At 35.1% G+C, this 17,268-nt stretch overlaps 1 protein-coding gene across 1 annotated transcript in view; it reads left to right on the top strand.

Moving 5' to 3' along the window:
• Positions 1 to 4,053: 4,053 nt before the first annotated feature.
• Positions 4,054 to 17,268, top strand: part of Terb1 (telomere repeat binding bouquet formation protein 1) — a 37,739-nt gene continuing 24,524 nt past the window's right edge. Inside the window, exons 1-7 of the mRNA XM_047529008.1 lie at positions 4,054 to 4,084; positions 10,828 to 10,938; positions 11,127 to 11,255; positions 12,391 to 12,522; positions 13,554 to 13,614; positions 13,704 to 13,819; positions 13,914 to 14,036. Coding sequence (XP_047384964.1) covers positions 4,054 to 4,084; positions 10,828 to 10,938; positions 11,127 to 11,255; positions 12,391 to 12,522; positions 13,554 to 13,614; positions 13,704 to 13,819; positions 13,914 to 14,036 — 703 coding nt within the window. The remainder of the gene's footprint in view (positions 4,085 to 10,827; positions 10,939 to 11,126; positions 11,256 to 12,390; positions 12,523 to 13,553; positions 13,615 to 13,703; positions 13,820 to 13,913; positions 14,037 to 17,268) is intronic.

Here is a 17,268-nt window from a genome sequence, read left to right on the forward strand (position 1 = left end):
TCCTCAGAGAATAAAAGCTATCTGTTTAAAGTTGAGTTCATTAATACTGGCCTGCTGTTTCAAGGGTTACTTACCATAGGTATCCCTATGTTTCTTAAAAATAAAATATTTTTCTTATCATTGAGTAGATTTCAGCTGTGGATATTTTAGGACCATTGTAATTTGTTTAAATGAATAGAATTTAAAAAGAAATATTTCAGGACGTGTAGTTTTATCAGGAAAACAAAACTATCCCCTTGTAAGTAGAGTCATCATAACTAATTTAGATTTTGCCACCTACACCTCCTTGAAATTTTATAGTTGGTCCATCCACACCACATAAAACCTTAAGTTTCTTTCTGAAGAATCATACAGTGGAATAATAGCATTCACTAGCGTATTGGGGGGTGGGAGTCGTTAAGATGGATGGAAATCAGAAGGGAGAGCAAGCCAAGTTTCTAATTTATGGCTGAGGGGTGTGTTTTATGACTCAGTATCTCAAGGCCCCCAAACTGCCTGCAGGTTAGTCTGAGGCCAGTGTCGCCTAAGTGAGAACCTGTGTTAGATGAGGTGCCACGGGGATTTGTTTTTCTTGGATCCTAGTGGGTCAAGCCCTTGCTTGGCTGTTCATCATCCTATCAGTTGCCTTTCCCACAGCCGGCACTGACCCTTCACCGTAACTCACTTCCCTCCCCGACACTCCCATGGTGTGGGTTTTATTATACAGGCCTGGTACAAGACCATTTAGATAAGGCGAGGCCTTGCCTCCTTTAGAGACCCAAGAGTCCCTATCCTTTGATCTAGACAGGGAAGCACACCAGGCCTGAATTGAAGCGCGGCCACCTGGGCCTCTGTGTGGTGGGGCTGTCCCTCCGCAAAAGGCCCAGCACAAGGAAATAACGCAGAACCGTCGGGCAGACTGGGAGGATCGGGGTTGAGGCCTGCCTGCCTCGCCTACACATGTGCAATAGTTGAGTGTGGACTCCCGCGGCCGCCGTCTAGTCAACCCCGAGCGCACTATCTTTGGGGGCAAAGGCCCTTCCAAATACACGAAGTCATAAAATCTGGAGGCGGTGCGATTAAGGGCTATCCCCTTCAAACTGTGACTTTCCCCCAGCAAAAATCGCGGCACCCACACATTGGTTCCCCTCTGCTCTCAAGCACTTCAGGGACTAGCGGAGGTGGCACCCGCCGTGAGGTAGGCGTTTCTGCCGGAAGTCCCGCCCAGCGGAAGTAAGTTTAACCCATTGGGCGGGAAACCCACTTAGGCGTCGCCTTAGGAGAGCTGCGAAAGAAGGCGTCCTACGCTTTTAGAATTGAGGGTAAAGCTTACGCACTGGGGTCGTTTTATCCCGGTTTGGAGTCCCATCCATTACCTCCTGTGGAAGGCGGGCTGTCCAATTCTGCCCTCAGTGTGGCTGGGCGCCTACACCGCCCCGTGGGTCTCTACTTACCGGCCCACCGCGAGGGGTTGAGCTGAGGCGGGGCTTTCCAGAGCAGGTACTCAGACCCTGCAACCCCTGATGGGAGAGGTCCTTGCCATGTGCCCTTCAGTCCGGCGTCTAAGTACGTCCAGCTCCAGGTGCCTTCCCAGGTTGTAGTGACTGGTGAGGCCGCGGCTCAGACCCATTGCAGGGCCGCGTGCCCGACGGTAGCGGCGCGGGGCGATAGGTGGGCTGGGTGCCCGCCAGGCCGCCCTCTGACTGCGCCTGCTCTCAGCCAGGACTCGCGACCCTGGTCAGTGAAGAGCCCGGGGCCGTCTGTGCCCTCAGAAGGAGGTCCTCGGCTCCTCAGGCGAGCCAGGCCGCGGAGTGGAATTGAGGAAGCTGGGTGGTTTAGGCGCCCCTTCCGGACAGGTTACCTGTGTTTCCTAGGCAGCGGTGAGGGTTTGTGCAGCCATCTGCTGTTAATATTGTGGAGCCAGTTGATTCCTCAGTGCGCTTTCTGGACCTGAACCACTGTTATTTTACAAACCATTTGAACCATTGTAACAGAAAATTCGCATTACATGTTACATGTTTGCTCTTCCTCCTGGCATCTCCATTAAGAGATGCCATGTATGAGCCAAAGCTAAGTATCCATTGTTAATGATGGCAGTTAGTGGTGGGATTTTCAGCCTTACCTGCCAGCCTTATGTGTGGAAAGATGTCCTTTTTCTTTCTGAGAATTTGGGTTAATATGTACATTCCAATAAAGTTTTTGATCATAACGTTTTGTAGGGGCTGGGGATCTAACTCCGTGGTAGAACACCCTGGATTCAATAACTGTGTGTGTGTGTGGGAGTGGGGAGAGTACGGTTAGGTTAGACTGACCTTTAAAATAAGGAAATAGTTCTTAAATTCCCCCACAAAATAAAACATCCTTATATGATACAAGTTATCCATTTTTAACAGTTTTTTAAAATCTTTTTTTCCAACTTTTAATCAATTTGCTCAATGGTAGTAAATATATATGAGAGACTGTGTAATAGAGGATAACATGTACTGGCTTCAGATGTTCATGATTCCAATGCCAACTCTAGCTGTTTGAACTTGGGCAAATCATTTAACCTCTTGCCATCTAGATTTTTCAAATAGGTGCCTTCATAAAGTTATTGTAAAGACTTAGATATAAATATGTAGTATAAAGACCCAAAGCCTGGCCTGCAGTAGGTATTTTGCTGAATGTTATAAGCCATTATGTTATAAAAATTGAAAAATAGGAAATTTTCTAGCACATGTCAATATTCTTATAACAATATCTCATCATGTGGATGTACTATAGTGTAATAACCATAATAACCATTTCTTTTTCTTTTTTTTTTATTATAGATGGGCACAATACCTTTATTTTTTTTTTTTAATTTTTATGTGATACTAAGGATGGAACCCAGTGCCTCACACATGCTAGGCAAGCGCTTACTGCCGAGTCACAACCGCAGCCCCACCATTTCTTTTTTGATGTGATAAAAGGTTAGAAGTGGCAAAACTAGTATAATTTTTACATTACTTTAAAAGAGATTATCACATTTGTTATTTTTTTAAACTTTTTTTTTTGCTTAGGAATTTTATTTTCGTTTTGAGAGTAAGAATGAAAAATAAAAAGGCTAATTGGATATCTCTCTTTAACAACATCGTATTGGAGTAAACAAGAATTTGAATTCCATAAGTCCTGATTTGTTGTTCTAAATTAATTGGACTTTGATCATTTTTTAAATAATTAATTTAGCATTCTAAAGTAGAACATGTGAGGGCTGGGGTTGCAGCTCAGTGGGAGAGCACTTGCCTAGCACTTGTGAGGCACTGGGTTCTATCCTCAGCACCACATATAAATAAATTAAAGGTATTGTACCCATCTACAACTAAAAATATTAGAAAAAAATAAAAATAAAGTAGAACAGTAAGAGACCATACCAGAGTTGCTAGCTATTTTAAAATATCTTGCTGGATGTGGTGGTGCTCACCTGTAATCCCAGTGGCTTCAGAGGCTGAGGTGGGAGGATTGCCTCAGCAACTTAGGCCCTCAGCAATTTAGTGAGAAACTGTCTCAAAAAATAAATAAATAAAATAAAATGATAAAAAATAGATAAAATACAAAATAAAAATAAAATAAAATAAAATAAAACCTGGGATGTAGCTCATGGTAAAATACCCCTAGGTTTCATCCCTGGTACCAAAATAAGTAAGTAAATAAATTAATTAATTAAATTAAAATTATTCTAAGGAAGTAGGATCCCAAGAGGACCAGTTAGGTTCAGTCATTCATTCCTTTAATAAAATTCGTTGGATGCCTATAGTGCTTTAAAATACTAGATGTGTTTATGTATGTTTTTAAATTCTTATAATAATGCTGTGCAGTAGAAATATCAGTCCTTTTATAGTTGCGGAAACTGAACCTCAGAGAATTTGAGCAACGTGCTCAATATCACACATCTATTAAGTTGCAGATGCAATCCCTGATTTTCTGGCTTCAGGAAAACTGTTCTTTGCCTACTCCCTTTGCATTTATATTTTTGGCATTTTTTGAAATGGATTTAAATTGAGAAAATTCCATTATCTTACAGTTGAAATGTAAGGAAAAAGAATACAGACAAACATGGAAAGCGAGGACACAAAGAAAATACAAGGTGAGAAATTCATGAATCTATCTACAAAGTGAGAAATTCATGAATCACAAATATAATTATAGTTTTATATTTGTGAGATATACTTCAGATTATCTGACTGGATCCAGGAAATGAGTAATTCTGCAATTTACAGAAATATTGAGCACCTACTCTGGCTGTCACATTATTCCTGGCTTCAGAAAACTGACAATGGGAAAAAACGTACTGATACTTAAAGTGCAATATGATAGTTGATTTAAGGATAGCGTATAAAAGAACTGTGGGATCCTGAGAGGACCATGTTAAAGTATGCCTGGAGGTATAGATGTCAGTATTATTCTTGGAAAGGTGGAGACAGAATCCCTAGATGTGGAGGAGGTTAACCAGAGAGGAAATAATAATAATAAAGGATGGGGAAGAATGTTCCTTAATACATGCCATCACATGGGTTTAGTTGAAAGAAGAGGACCCTCAAAAAAAACAAACATTTCAGAAAAGGGGAAGAGTCAGGAATTTGATGTCTTGAAAATCAGTCTTAGGAGAATGCTTCATGAAGAAGTTTGCTTAAGAGCATTAGTGTCAGATGTCACGGATGAAAACTGAATTATCTCCTGGATTTGGAATTAGGATGTTTAGTTTTATTAATACATATGACAGGGGCTGGGGCCATAGCTCAGTGGCAGAGCACTTGCTTAGCATGTGTGAGGCACTGGGTTTGATCTTTAGCACTGCATTAAAAAAATAAACAAAAATAAAGGCATATTGTTCATCTATCAACCACACACACACACAAAGAAATGCAGAATCTTGGGCCCTTCGTGGAACCACTGAATCAGCATCTGCATTTCAAAACAAAACAAAATAATAATACATTTGATGAGTTCAGCCAGAATGCAATATATTTAGGTCTGTGTGGGAAATAAAGATCTAAACATAGTATTGGAGAGCTTATTCTTTTTACAAATTTAACTAAAGTTATATGGTAGTAGTTGGAGGTTATAATGTCAAAGGAGTCTTTTTTCTTTTTTTTGGTAGTTCTGGGGATAGAACCCAGGACCTTGCACATGGTAGGAAAATGCTATACCACTGAGCTACATTCCCCAGCCTCCCTTTATTTATTTATTTATTTTTTTGTGTTATGCTGTGTTGCCTCAACTGGCCTCAAAGTCTGGCCTGAAGGGATCCTCCTGACACACTCCCAAGGAATTCTGATTATAGGCCTGTACCACTGTGCCAGGCTTGTCAAGGAAGTCTTACCAGGTTATAGAGACAAAGAACTTTTGAAGACAGAATGGAGATTGCAGAGAAGAAATTAAAGAAGCTGGAGAGATAGGAGTAAATTGTTGGCAATGCCCTTCTCAGATTGCTTATCACACTTCATTTATCAAACCTCCAACCTCAGTCCCTGTCTCTCTCTTTGATTTTATGACTTAGCTTGGTTTCCTCCCAGAAGTAGATCTTTAGATAGGGAGTACTTTGATTGCAAGAACTTTTTTGAGAAAAGAATCCCAGGAAACACTGACTGCAAAGTGAGAAGAAAGGGAAGGCAGACAGAAGAGTAGATTATCACACAAATTATTATGGGTTCTCGAGCTTAAAACCACTAGTAAACTCTGAGAGTCATGTGCCTGAGTCATCCCAGCCAAAGGGCGAAAGTTGTTTATCCATCAGTTCCCACTGGTCATTCATTTATTAACAATGTGAAGTTGTATCTAATTGTGATTTTGGTTTGCATTTCCCTAATGACAATGTTGTGTGTCTTTCTCTACACTTATTGTCAACTTATATTTGGAGAAACATATTCATATCCTTCACACACTTTTAAATTACCTTTTTGTTATCGAATTTTAAGATTTCTCTGTATATTCTGAATATACACCCTTTATTGGAGATCTGATTGGGAGGTTTCTTCTTCCAGCCTGGGCTGTTGTTTCACATTCTGGATGGTATCTTTTAAGCTCACAATTTTTACATTTTAGATCAAATTTTCTTTTATTTCTTGTGCTTTGGGTATTGTGTGCTCTTCAGTTTTTGTTTACTTGTTTGTTTTCTTCAGGTATTATTGAAGGAACATGGTTGCTCAGCCTAAAGAAGTTAAATCCAAAATGAAACATGATAGGTGTAGATGTCATTAGTTGTTTTGACTGGGAAGGGAAGGAGTATGATAGGAGATTTCAAAATGAGATGAAAGTACAGAGAAGAGTGGAGGAGTACATTAGGAAGTTGTTTCTTGCATCCCACCTTGTGTCTAAAATTGAAATTCACCATACCCCATCAACATGTTGTTGATGTGACTTATTGACATCCGTAAAATCGTAACCATTATGTAGTTTTGTTTTTGTAAAAATTTTTTTAGATATTGATAGACCTTTATTTTATTCATTTACTTATATATAGGTGCTGAGAAACGAACCCAGTGCCTCATACATGCTAGGCAAGCACTGTACTACTGAGCTACAACTCCAGCCCGTCATGTAGTTTTTGTTAATTTATAAAATGATCAATAAATATTTGCTGTTCCCAAAAGAAAACTTGATAATAGACTTCATACTATGTTTTTCTTTAATGATACTAGGAATTGAACCCAGAGAGGCTCTTCCACTGAGCTACACCCCCACCCTTTTTATATTTTATTTTGAGACAAGTTACCCAGCATGGTCCAAGCTTTTAATCATATTGTCTCAACCTCTAAAATTGCTGGATTACAGGCATGTGCCACCCCACCCAGCTTGTGCTATGGTTTTTTCATTAACAAATTACATCATAAATTATTTCATTGAAGCAAATTGCCAGTTGAATTTCTTTCAAGAGGAAGACTAAATATTGATTGATAATAAAAATTAGTTTCTTTTAGTGTTCTTTGTATTTTTATATCCTCCCTTCATCTTATATCTTTCAGAACTCTAAATGTTAATTCAGAAATTATGCCAGAGCTTCTATATAATTGTATTTAAATTCTTAAAGAGAAGAAATTATTTAAGGACCATAGTATTATTTGCTGTTTAGTTATAAACAAAATGTACATATTGATAATTTTTGACACATATATATAACCAAACATCAGCATATTCAAGGTGGTGAATGTATTCTCCAATGAACTTTAACAATTCCTCCCTTATGTCCCTTCCCACGTTCTCTTTTCCCAAGCAACCACTGATCTGTTTTCTGTTACCTTACATGAGTTTGCATTTTTTTTAAGTACATGGAATCATATTATGTCTTTTTTCTGTAGGCATAATTATTTTGAGATTCATCCTTGTTGTGTCATGTTATCAGTAATTAATTCCACGGTTATACCATGAGTTGTTTATCCATTCATCTGCTGTATGGACATAATCTCATTTTTTTAGTATGTACGTATGCATTTATTTATTTATTGATATTGGTGGATTGAACCCAGGGGTACTTTAGCACTGAGCTACATCCCCAGCCCTTTTTATTTTTTTGTAAGAGGTTATCACTGAGTTTATTAGGGTCTTGCTAAGTTGCTGAGGCTGGCCTCCAACTTTGCAGTCTTCCTGTCTCAGACTCCCTAGTAACTAGGATTGTGTGCTACCATGCCTGGCTAGATTTCCTTTGAGTGGGGGTGGGGGAATACCTTTTATTTCTTTTTTTCTGAACTGATAGTACTAGCTAGTCTCTCTAGTATGATGCTAATACCAGATAAATCTCTCTCTTGTTCCTGATCTTAGAAAGTATTCAGTCTTTCCCTGTTAAGTATGATGTTAGGGTTGTGTTTCATTTTGAATACATAACACTATGTCAAGGTTGAAGAAGTTCCCTTCTATTCCAAGATTGCCGGCAGTTTTTTTAAAAATCAGAAACGAATGTTGGATTTTATCGAATGTTATTTATACATCTATTGAGATGACCAGAAGGTTTTTTGTTACATTATATTGGTTGATTTTTTTCAAATATTAAGTCAACCCTCCATTCTGGGATAAGCCCTTTTGGTCATGATATATTACTGGATTCAATTTGCTAAAATTGTTTAGACTTTTGCATATATGTTCATGAGGGATATTGGTCTGTAGTTGTCTTTCTGGTGGTTTTGGTTTTGGTATAAGGGTAATGCCAGTCTCAGAGAATAAGTTCAGTATTTCTTAAGCTTTTGAAAAAGTTTGTATAGAATTGGTATTATTTCTTTCTTAAATGTTTGATGGAATTTACAAATAAAACCATCTGGACCTGGTATTTTTTATGAAAAGACTTTTAACTATGATTTCAGCTTTTATAGATATAGGACTGTTCAGGCTATCTCTTTCCTCTTGGGTGAGTTTTGATGATTTAATATCTTTTAAGCAATTTGTGTATTTCACCTAATTCATAGACTCTATAGGTATGAAGTTGAACATAATACTCCCTTATTATCTTTGGAAAATCTGTATCTGTGGTGAAGCCATCTCTTTCACTCTTTTTTTTTCTGATTCAACAAGATTTTTAAAAATTTATTCTTTTTAAATATACATGACAGTGTATTTTGAAATATATATACAGGGAGTATAACTTATTCTAATTAGGAGTCCATTCTTGTGGTTGTATGTGATGTGGAACTTCACTGTCATGTATTCATATATAAACATAGGAAAGTTATGTCTGATTCACTCTCCTGTCTTTCCTTTTCCCATTCCCCTCCCTTCCCTTCATTCCCCTTTGTCTAATCCAATGAACTTCTATTCTTTCCTCCACCTACCTTATTGTATTGTCAGAGAGAACATATGACCTTTGGTTTTTTGGGGACTGACTTTTTTCACTTAGCATATTTCCAGTTCACCTCTTTATGGATAATATTCCATTGTGTGTAATACAACATTTTCTTTAGCCATTCATCTATTGAAGAGCTCCTAGGTTTTTTTTTTTTTTCATTCTTTTTTTTTTTTTTGAAATGAAAATTGTGGAGGTTGTATTTGTTTCACCAATTTTTTCTTTTTTTTAAATTTATTTTTATTGTAAACAAATGGGATACATGTTGTTTCTGTTTGTACATGAAGTAAAGACATACCTTTTGTGTAACCATACATTTACATAGGGTAATGGTGTTTGATTCATTCTGCTATTTTTTCCTTCCCCCCACTCCTCCACCCCTCTTTTCCCTCTATACAGCCCCTCCTTCCTCCATTCTTGCCCCCCTCCCACCTCCCATTATGTGTCATCATCCGCTTATCAGTGAGATCATCCGTCCTTTGATTTTTTTGAGATTGGCTTATCTCATGTAGCATGATATTCTCCAGTTTCATCCATTTGCCTGCAAATGCCATAATTTTATTATTCTTTATAGCTGAGTAATATTCCATTTTATATATATATATATATATATATATATATATATATATATATATATACACACACACCACAGTTTCTTTATCCATTCATCAATTGAAGAACATCTAGGTTGGTTCCACAATCTGGCTATTGTGAATTGAGCAGCTATGAACATTGATGTGGCTGTATCTCTGTAGTACGCTGATTTTAAGTCCTTTGAGTATAGGCCGAGGAGTGGGATAGCTGGGTCAAATGGTGGGTCCATTCCAAGTTTTCTAAGGAATCTCCACACTGCTTTCCAGAGTGGCTGCACTAATTTGCAACCCCACCAGCAATGTATGAGTTTACCTTTTTCCCCACATCCTCACCAACACCCATTGTTGACTTGTATTCTTGATAATCGCCATTCTAATTGGGGTGAGATGGAATCTTAGGGTCGTTTTGATTAGCTTTTCTCTTATTACTAGAGATTTTGAACATTTTTTCATATATCTGTTGATTGCTTGTAGATCTTTTTCTGTGAAGTGTCTGTTCATTTCCTTAGCCCATTTGTTGATTGGGTTATTTGTATTCTTGGTGTAGAGTTTTTTGAGTTCTTCATATATTCTGGGAATTAGGTTTTTTTTTCATTCTTGATAGTGGTAATTTAAATCTGTACTTTTTTTCCCCCCCAATTAATCTGGCTAGAAGTTTGTCTCTTATTGTTCTTCTCAAAAGACCTGCTCTATTGGTTTTTGATTTCACTAATTTCAGCTTTCATTTTATAATTTCCTTTCCTTGATTGCTTTGGGTTTAATTTGCTTTTTCTAGTTTCTTAAGGTAAAAGCTGAGGTTACTGATTTAAGACCCTTCTTTTATAACAGGTATTTAGTGCTGTAAATTTCCTTCTAAATACTGCTTCAGTAGCATCCCACAAATTTTTAAAAATTTTTACTTGTTTTTAGTTGTCAATGGATCTTTTATTTTTTATTTATTTATATGTGGTTCTGAGTATCCAACCCAGGGCAAGCACAGGCAAGTGCTCTACCACTGAGCCCTGCATCCCACAAATTTTTACATGTGTTCATTTTTATTCTGTTCATTTCTAAATGGCAGATTTTTAAACCATTGTAAACTTTACTTAAAGAGAATAATAATTTGTATATTATGTTTCTGTATATCATGCAAGGGTAAAATCAAAGAACTATGAAGTTCATTTTAAGTGCTTTTACTTAAGGAACATCTTTATTTTTATACATTTTATTGTTTGTTAGCTTATAAAAGTGATATATGCTTATTATTTTTAAAGTCAAACATTCTAGGACTGAGGATATGGCTCAGTTGGTAGAGCTCCTGTCCAGTTTGAGTGGAGCCCTGGGTTCAGTCCCCAGCACCATACACACACACATAACAAAAGTCAGAAGTCAAACATTCCAAAGGTATATAATGAGAAAATACAGTCTGAATCATTAGTCTTTTAAAGAAAACTTTTGGTTTAAAATAATAAAATTTTTCTTCTTTAGAAATGAAGACTGATCTGAACTTATTATTGGAATGTCTAAAGTATCAAATGGACAACCCTTTTTCACAAAAAGAAGCTTTGGTCACTATTCATTCAATTTGTCAACAAAACAGTAAGACTGATAGTGAATTTTATCTATGATTCTAGTTACATAGTACTGAGATATCAAATATGTATGTTTTTTCTCTTCTACTCATTTATTCTATATGTTACACTACTTTCTTCTAGTAATATTTAAATCCTCAACAGAATAATGGAAATAAATATCATTTCTTATTTTGTTTTGTCTATACCCAACAGGTAATGCAGGTGTCTATTTTCGGGAAATTGGTGGTTTGATGTTTGTAAAAAATCTTGCAAAGTCAAGTGAGCATAGCATGGTAAAAGAAGCAGCCTTATATACATTAGGAGCAGTTGCAGAAAAAAATGGTAATATATAAAATTTTATTTATAATCCTTAAAGCATTATGTTATGTTTTACTAAAAAATAATTATAGAATTAAATTTCAATTTTACATGTTTGGATAGCTTTATCCAGGTATTTAAATCAAAAGTGTAGGTAGTCCACAACCATCTTGTATGCTTTGGATATAGCTCTTCTTGTTGGCAAGAACACTTTTCTGTTGTATACCTGAAAAAAGATCAAATGTGAACCATCAGTTTGCCAAACCAACTTTATACTTTTGTATTTCCAGTAACTAAATAAGTCACCACTAACTGTTAAGGGACAAGTTCTGTGCTAGGCATTGAAGATACAGGGATAAATAGTCTTTGCCTCTGAGAGAGGGTCTAATAGCTGGTTTAGGGCACTGTATAGAATGCTGATTATATTACTGTGTTCAAATTATTATTTTTAAAATTTTTTGGTGCTGGGGTTTGAATCCAGGGCCTTATATATGCACATATGCTCTGTCATTGAGGTACACCCTCCAGCTCCCAAATTATTTTTGTAAAATTCTACTTATTGTATGAGTGTCACAAATAAAAACCACTCTCATTTATCATTTTATTTTTGAAAGACTTTGATTTCTAGAAAAGTCTCAAAAAATGCACAAATATAATTTGTGCCTTTGTTTTCCAGCACAGTTTTTTTTCATTCATTCTTTTTAAATATTTTTAGTTGTAGATAGACACAATAACTTTATTTTATTTATTTATTTTTATGTACTGCTGAGGATTGAACCCAGTGCCTCACATGTGCTAGGCAAGCACTCTTACCGTTGAGCTACAACCCCAGCCCCAGAGCAGGTTTCTGAATTTTCTTAAATTGTTTTTCTTGGTTTGTTTGGTTATTCATCCTCTTAAATTTTTTTTGTCTGATTTTATTCAATTTTTTAGTTAGGTTTTTACTGAAAACTCTAAAGGGCATTAATACTTGTTTGGAGCCTAGAGCCTTACTATTTTAACAGTTTGTCAGAAATTTTGTTGTATTTCTAATAAGTGTCAATTAAATGAGCTCAGGTTAAGAACCTCTCCCAGTTTGGCAACTTTGTATTTTGTTCAGCATTCTTTAAAACTAGGTTGTGCTAATACATTGTAATTAAAATTATATTTTATATTTCAGTTTACTGTCAGCAAACTTTGTGTACTTCAGAGTTATTTGAAGACTTAGCTTTATTCTTATCTAATGATGATTCAAACACAAATTTGAAAAGAATGTCTGTCTACGTTATTTTGGGTCTGGTTTCAAACAACAGTAAGTATGCTCTCTTATAAATGCCTAAGAACATTTTAATAATTAATTGGAATAGTCAGTATTAATCTTTTTATTCTAGTCCTTATATCAGTGTCCTTTTAAAATCTCATTAGGTTCTGAGAAGTACTAGCTTTAAATAAAAAGGAATTAATAGAATGCATTTAATCATTTGATGTTTGTTGATTTTAAGAAATAGAAAGTGATTTGTACTATTTAATGAACATTTGAGGTAGAATAACTTTTGAAGGAAAAAGCTAGCATTTAATGAATTTAATTGATTTTTTTTTTACTGAATTGACCAATTAGTTATAGGGTTTATTGTATCAGCCAGCAATGTTTTTTATTTTAGGATAGTATTAGATTTATAGAAAAATTGCAAATAGAGTATAGAATGTTCCCATATATCTACTGTCCAGTATTATTTTTTTAACATTGCTTTATTTAATTCTTCCAATTGTTGAGCATTTTGTAGTCATTTACAGTGCTTCTAGATTTTATTTTTTGTTATTTTGGAAAAACTAGAAAAGACTGATTTGATTTTTTTCTACTTTGGAGCATATTTTGGTATTGTAACATAGAACCATGATGCGAAATCAGTGTTTCATAATTTTAGAGGAAATTTGAATATTGTCAATCTCTAAGTATAAATAGTGTCTTCTCCATAATAACCTTAGTTGTAGATTTTTATCTACTATACTTCTGTTATGTTTTATAATGATACTTTAAAGTGGTTTAAATGCTACTTAAATATTGTTTACATTTAATGTTTACATTTATGCAAAAATTATTTCTAAATAGAAGTCATATTCAGCAGACATGGTGGTGCATTCTGTAATCCCAGCAATTCAGGAGACTGAGGCAGAGGATACAGGTTCAAAGCCAGCCTCAGCAACTTAGCAAGGCCCTAAGCAACTTAGCAATACCCTGTCTCAAAATAAAAAAGGGCCTGGGATGTGGTTCAGTGGTTTTGCCCCAGTAACTCCCTACCTCAAAAAGTCATAATCATGTAATACATGGCTTATTTTTTTAAGGGAGTGGACAAACACTTGTGAGAGAAACAGGTTGTATTACAGTTCTGTCACAGTTGTTCAGGTAAGCAAATACAAATTTTTTTTAGCATTATTCATTGCTTAAGATCTTTACACATTTATATTAATTTACTTTTCTTTTTAACCTAATAGGACAGTTCTTTCAAGATATGAATTGAATTTGTCAGATAAAAATGTTTTCCAGAGTTATCAGTTATGGTCTTCAGTGTGTAGTACTCTGTGTGTCTGTGTCAACAATCCTCAAAATGGTAATTATCTCAAATATTTAAATATAAAGATAAAAACAGTAATGAAAACTGATATTTTCCAAATGTCAAATAAAAACTTATTATCTCCTTTCAGATGAGAATCAAATGTTTTGCTGTTCACTTTTTCCACATGCTAATGAGTGGCTAATAAATTGCATGAAACCTGAAATTATTCGCCCCATTTGCTCATTTATTGGACTTACGCTTGCAAATAACAGTAAGTGTTTATTATTCTCTAGGTCATACTTGAAGAAACACGTTTCAAAGCATAACAAAAACTATTGAGTTAACCTTATTCTAGTAATTTGGGTCATTTTGGAAGTGTTTAGATTTGTGAAGATAAGAATATCTTAAAAGTAGATATTTTGGGGAGACTATTTAGAAGATGGTGACAACAGCATAGTTTTCTTTTTTCTTTCTTTCTTTTGTTTTGTTTTTTTTTAATCTCACCACATACCCTCATAAAACAGAGCAATTAGGTGGCAAAACTAAAAACCCACAATGTGTATTCTTTGACCACAATGGAATTAAATTAGAAATGAATAAAAATAAAACATCTAGAAAAGTCCCAAATATCTGATAAAGACCCAAATTACCAATGGTGGTATGAGACATGATATAACTATAAATCTTAACATTGTTAAAAGAATAACAAAGGAATAATAGGAACAACTTTATGTCAAAAAATTTGATGATTCAAATGAATTGGACAAATTCTTTGAAAGATACAAGCTACCAAAGTTCACTCAAAAAAAGTAGATAATGTCAATATTCTTATATCAGTGAAAGAAATAAAATGTATAGTTTAAAACCTTAACAGAGGAAATCCATACCCTGATGGTTTTACTAGTGAGGCCTACCAAACGTTTCAGGAAAACAAAACAAAACAATTTTATTTAAATTTATTCCCAGAAATAGAAATGGAGGAAACACTTCCCGAAATATTCTCTAAAGCCAACATTACACCCATACCAAAGACACCAAAAAGCATTACAAGTAAACTGCAGGCCTGACTCCCTTATGAACATAGGTGTGAAAATTCTTAATAAAATGTTAACAAGTCAAATCTAGGATTAAAGAGAAAGGATAATACATTATGACCAAATGAAATGATACATGTCCCAGGAGTGCAAGATTGGTTTAATAGAAAATTCACTGTATTGACAGACAGAAAAAAACTATAGAACAATCTCAATAGATGCAGGAAAAGATTTGCCATAAATCAATATAGATTCATGACAAAACCTCTCAGTAAGCTAGGAATAGATAGGAACTTCCTTGATGTGATAAAGGACCTCTCCACAATACTATAGCTAACATGCTTAATGGTGAAAGACTTCGTACTTACCCCATAAAACTGGGAAAAAAGATAATGACAGCCACTCTCACTTTCATTTAACTTTTTACCCTATGTCCTATCTAGTACAGCAAGAGAAAAAAATGAAGTAAAAGGTCTAGAGCTTGAAAAGGAATAAGATATATATATTTTTAGAAATTATGTGATTGTGTAGAAAATTCAAAGAAACTGCTAGAACTAATAGTGATTTTAGAAAGTTGCAGGATATAAGGTCATTTACAAAATCACTTATATTTCTCTATACTGCAAAAAGTAGTAGAAACTTAAATTATTGTTTATAATAATATAAAAAAACTAGGAATAAGCTTAATGAAATATATACAATGCCTATGCTGTGATATTTATGTTTTCCCCAAAGATTTGGACTTCAGCCCATGGCACTATTGAGAAGTGGTGGAACTTTTAGGAAGTGTGGGGCGTTAATAGAAGAAGCTAGGTCATTGGGAGTATATGTTTGTAGCAGATATCAGTACACTAGCCCCTTCCTTATATCTCTCTGTGTCCTGGTGACTATGAGGTGGGCACTTTCTTCTGTCATGATCTCCTGCCATTGTATACTGCCTTGCCACAGGCCCAAAAACATGGGCAACTACGCATTGATGGAAGTCTCTGAAACCTGAGCCACAATGAAACTTTCCTCCTTATAAGTTATTTATTTCAGGTATTTTGTCATAGTGATGCACTTGACTAACATAGCATATATGCCGAAAACTGCAAAACATTGCTAAAATAAAGAACACTTAATTTATGTGGAGATAGATAATGCTGATGGTTTTTTTTTTTTTTTTTTTTTTTTTTTTTTTTTGGTATTGGGGATTGAACCCAGTGATGCTTTACCACTGAGCTACACCCCCAGTTCTTTTTGTTTTTTTAGTTTGAGATAGAGTCTAAGTTGCTTAGGGCATTGCTAAATTGTCCAGTCTGGACTTGAACTTGTCATCCTCCTGCCTCAACCTCCTGAATTGCTGGTACTGCAGGTGTGTGTCACTGCACCTAATGCTCATGGAATTTTAAAACTCATAAGAATGTCACTTTTCAAATTCATCTCTAGATTTCTAGCATTCTCAATCAAAATCCCTGTCAGCTTTTCTGTAGAAATTGGTGAGCTGATTTTAAAAAATTCCATAATGCAAAGAGCATAGAATATATCTTTTGAAAAATAAGGACAAAAATCTCAGACTTACATTATCTGATTCCAGTACTTACTATACTGTAATCATTGTGACTTTGGTATAGATATAGACTTAATAGCTCAGTGAAACAATATAGAGAACCCAGAAATTGACCCATAAATAAAGGATTATTAATTTTTTTTACAAAGTGTTCTACTGTGGGACTTTTATGGTGGAAAAGGTGGTGGAAAAGGTGGTTTTTTCAACCAGTGGTGCTGAAAATAATATCTATATGCAAAATAGGAATCTCAACCCTTATTTCACACAGTATGCAAATGATAACTTAAAATGCTCCATAGACCTCAGTATGAGTGAAACATATAAAACATCTAGACAAACAGAAGAAAATTCTCACAGCTTGAGAGTCAACAGACTTCTTAGGACACCGCATAAACCACTGAAGAAAAAAAATTACAAATGGAATTTAACTGAAATTAAAATCTTTTGATCTTCAAAGGATCCTATTAAAATGAAAAGGCAAGCCACAGACTGGGAGAAAATATCTAATAAAGAATTTGTACTTCAAATATATAAAGAACTCTTAGAAATCAATAATAAGACAAAAACAATCTAACAGTTACAAAATGAGCAGTAGACTGGGGCATAGCTCAGTGGTAGAGGCCTTGCTTAGCTTGTGCAGGCCCTGGATTCAATTTCCAGTGCCACAAAATAAAAGATAAAAAAAAAAAATAGGCAAAGTATTTGAACAGGTAGCTTCTCAAAGAAAATATGTATGTTAAATAAGTACTTGAAAAGATGCTTGAGATCTTTAATCAGAGAAATCAATGCTAAAACCTATTTGCAATACCACTACCTACATACTAGCATGACTAAAAGTTAAAAAATTGGCAGTGTTAAATATTGGTAAGGATATGGAACAATTAGAACTTTTACACATTGCTGATGCTATCTATATTTAT

Source organism: Sciurus carolinensis, chromosome 16 (assembly GCF_902686445.1).
Source record: "Sciurus carolinensis chromosome 16, mSciCar1.2, whole genome shotgun sequence".
Taxonomy (NCBI): Eukaryota; Metazoa; Chordata; class Mammalia; order Rodentia; family Sciuridae; genus Sciurus; species Sciurus carolinensis.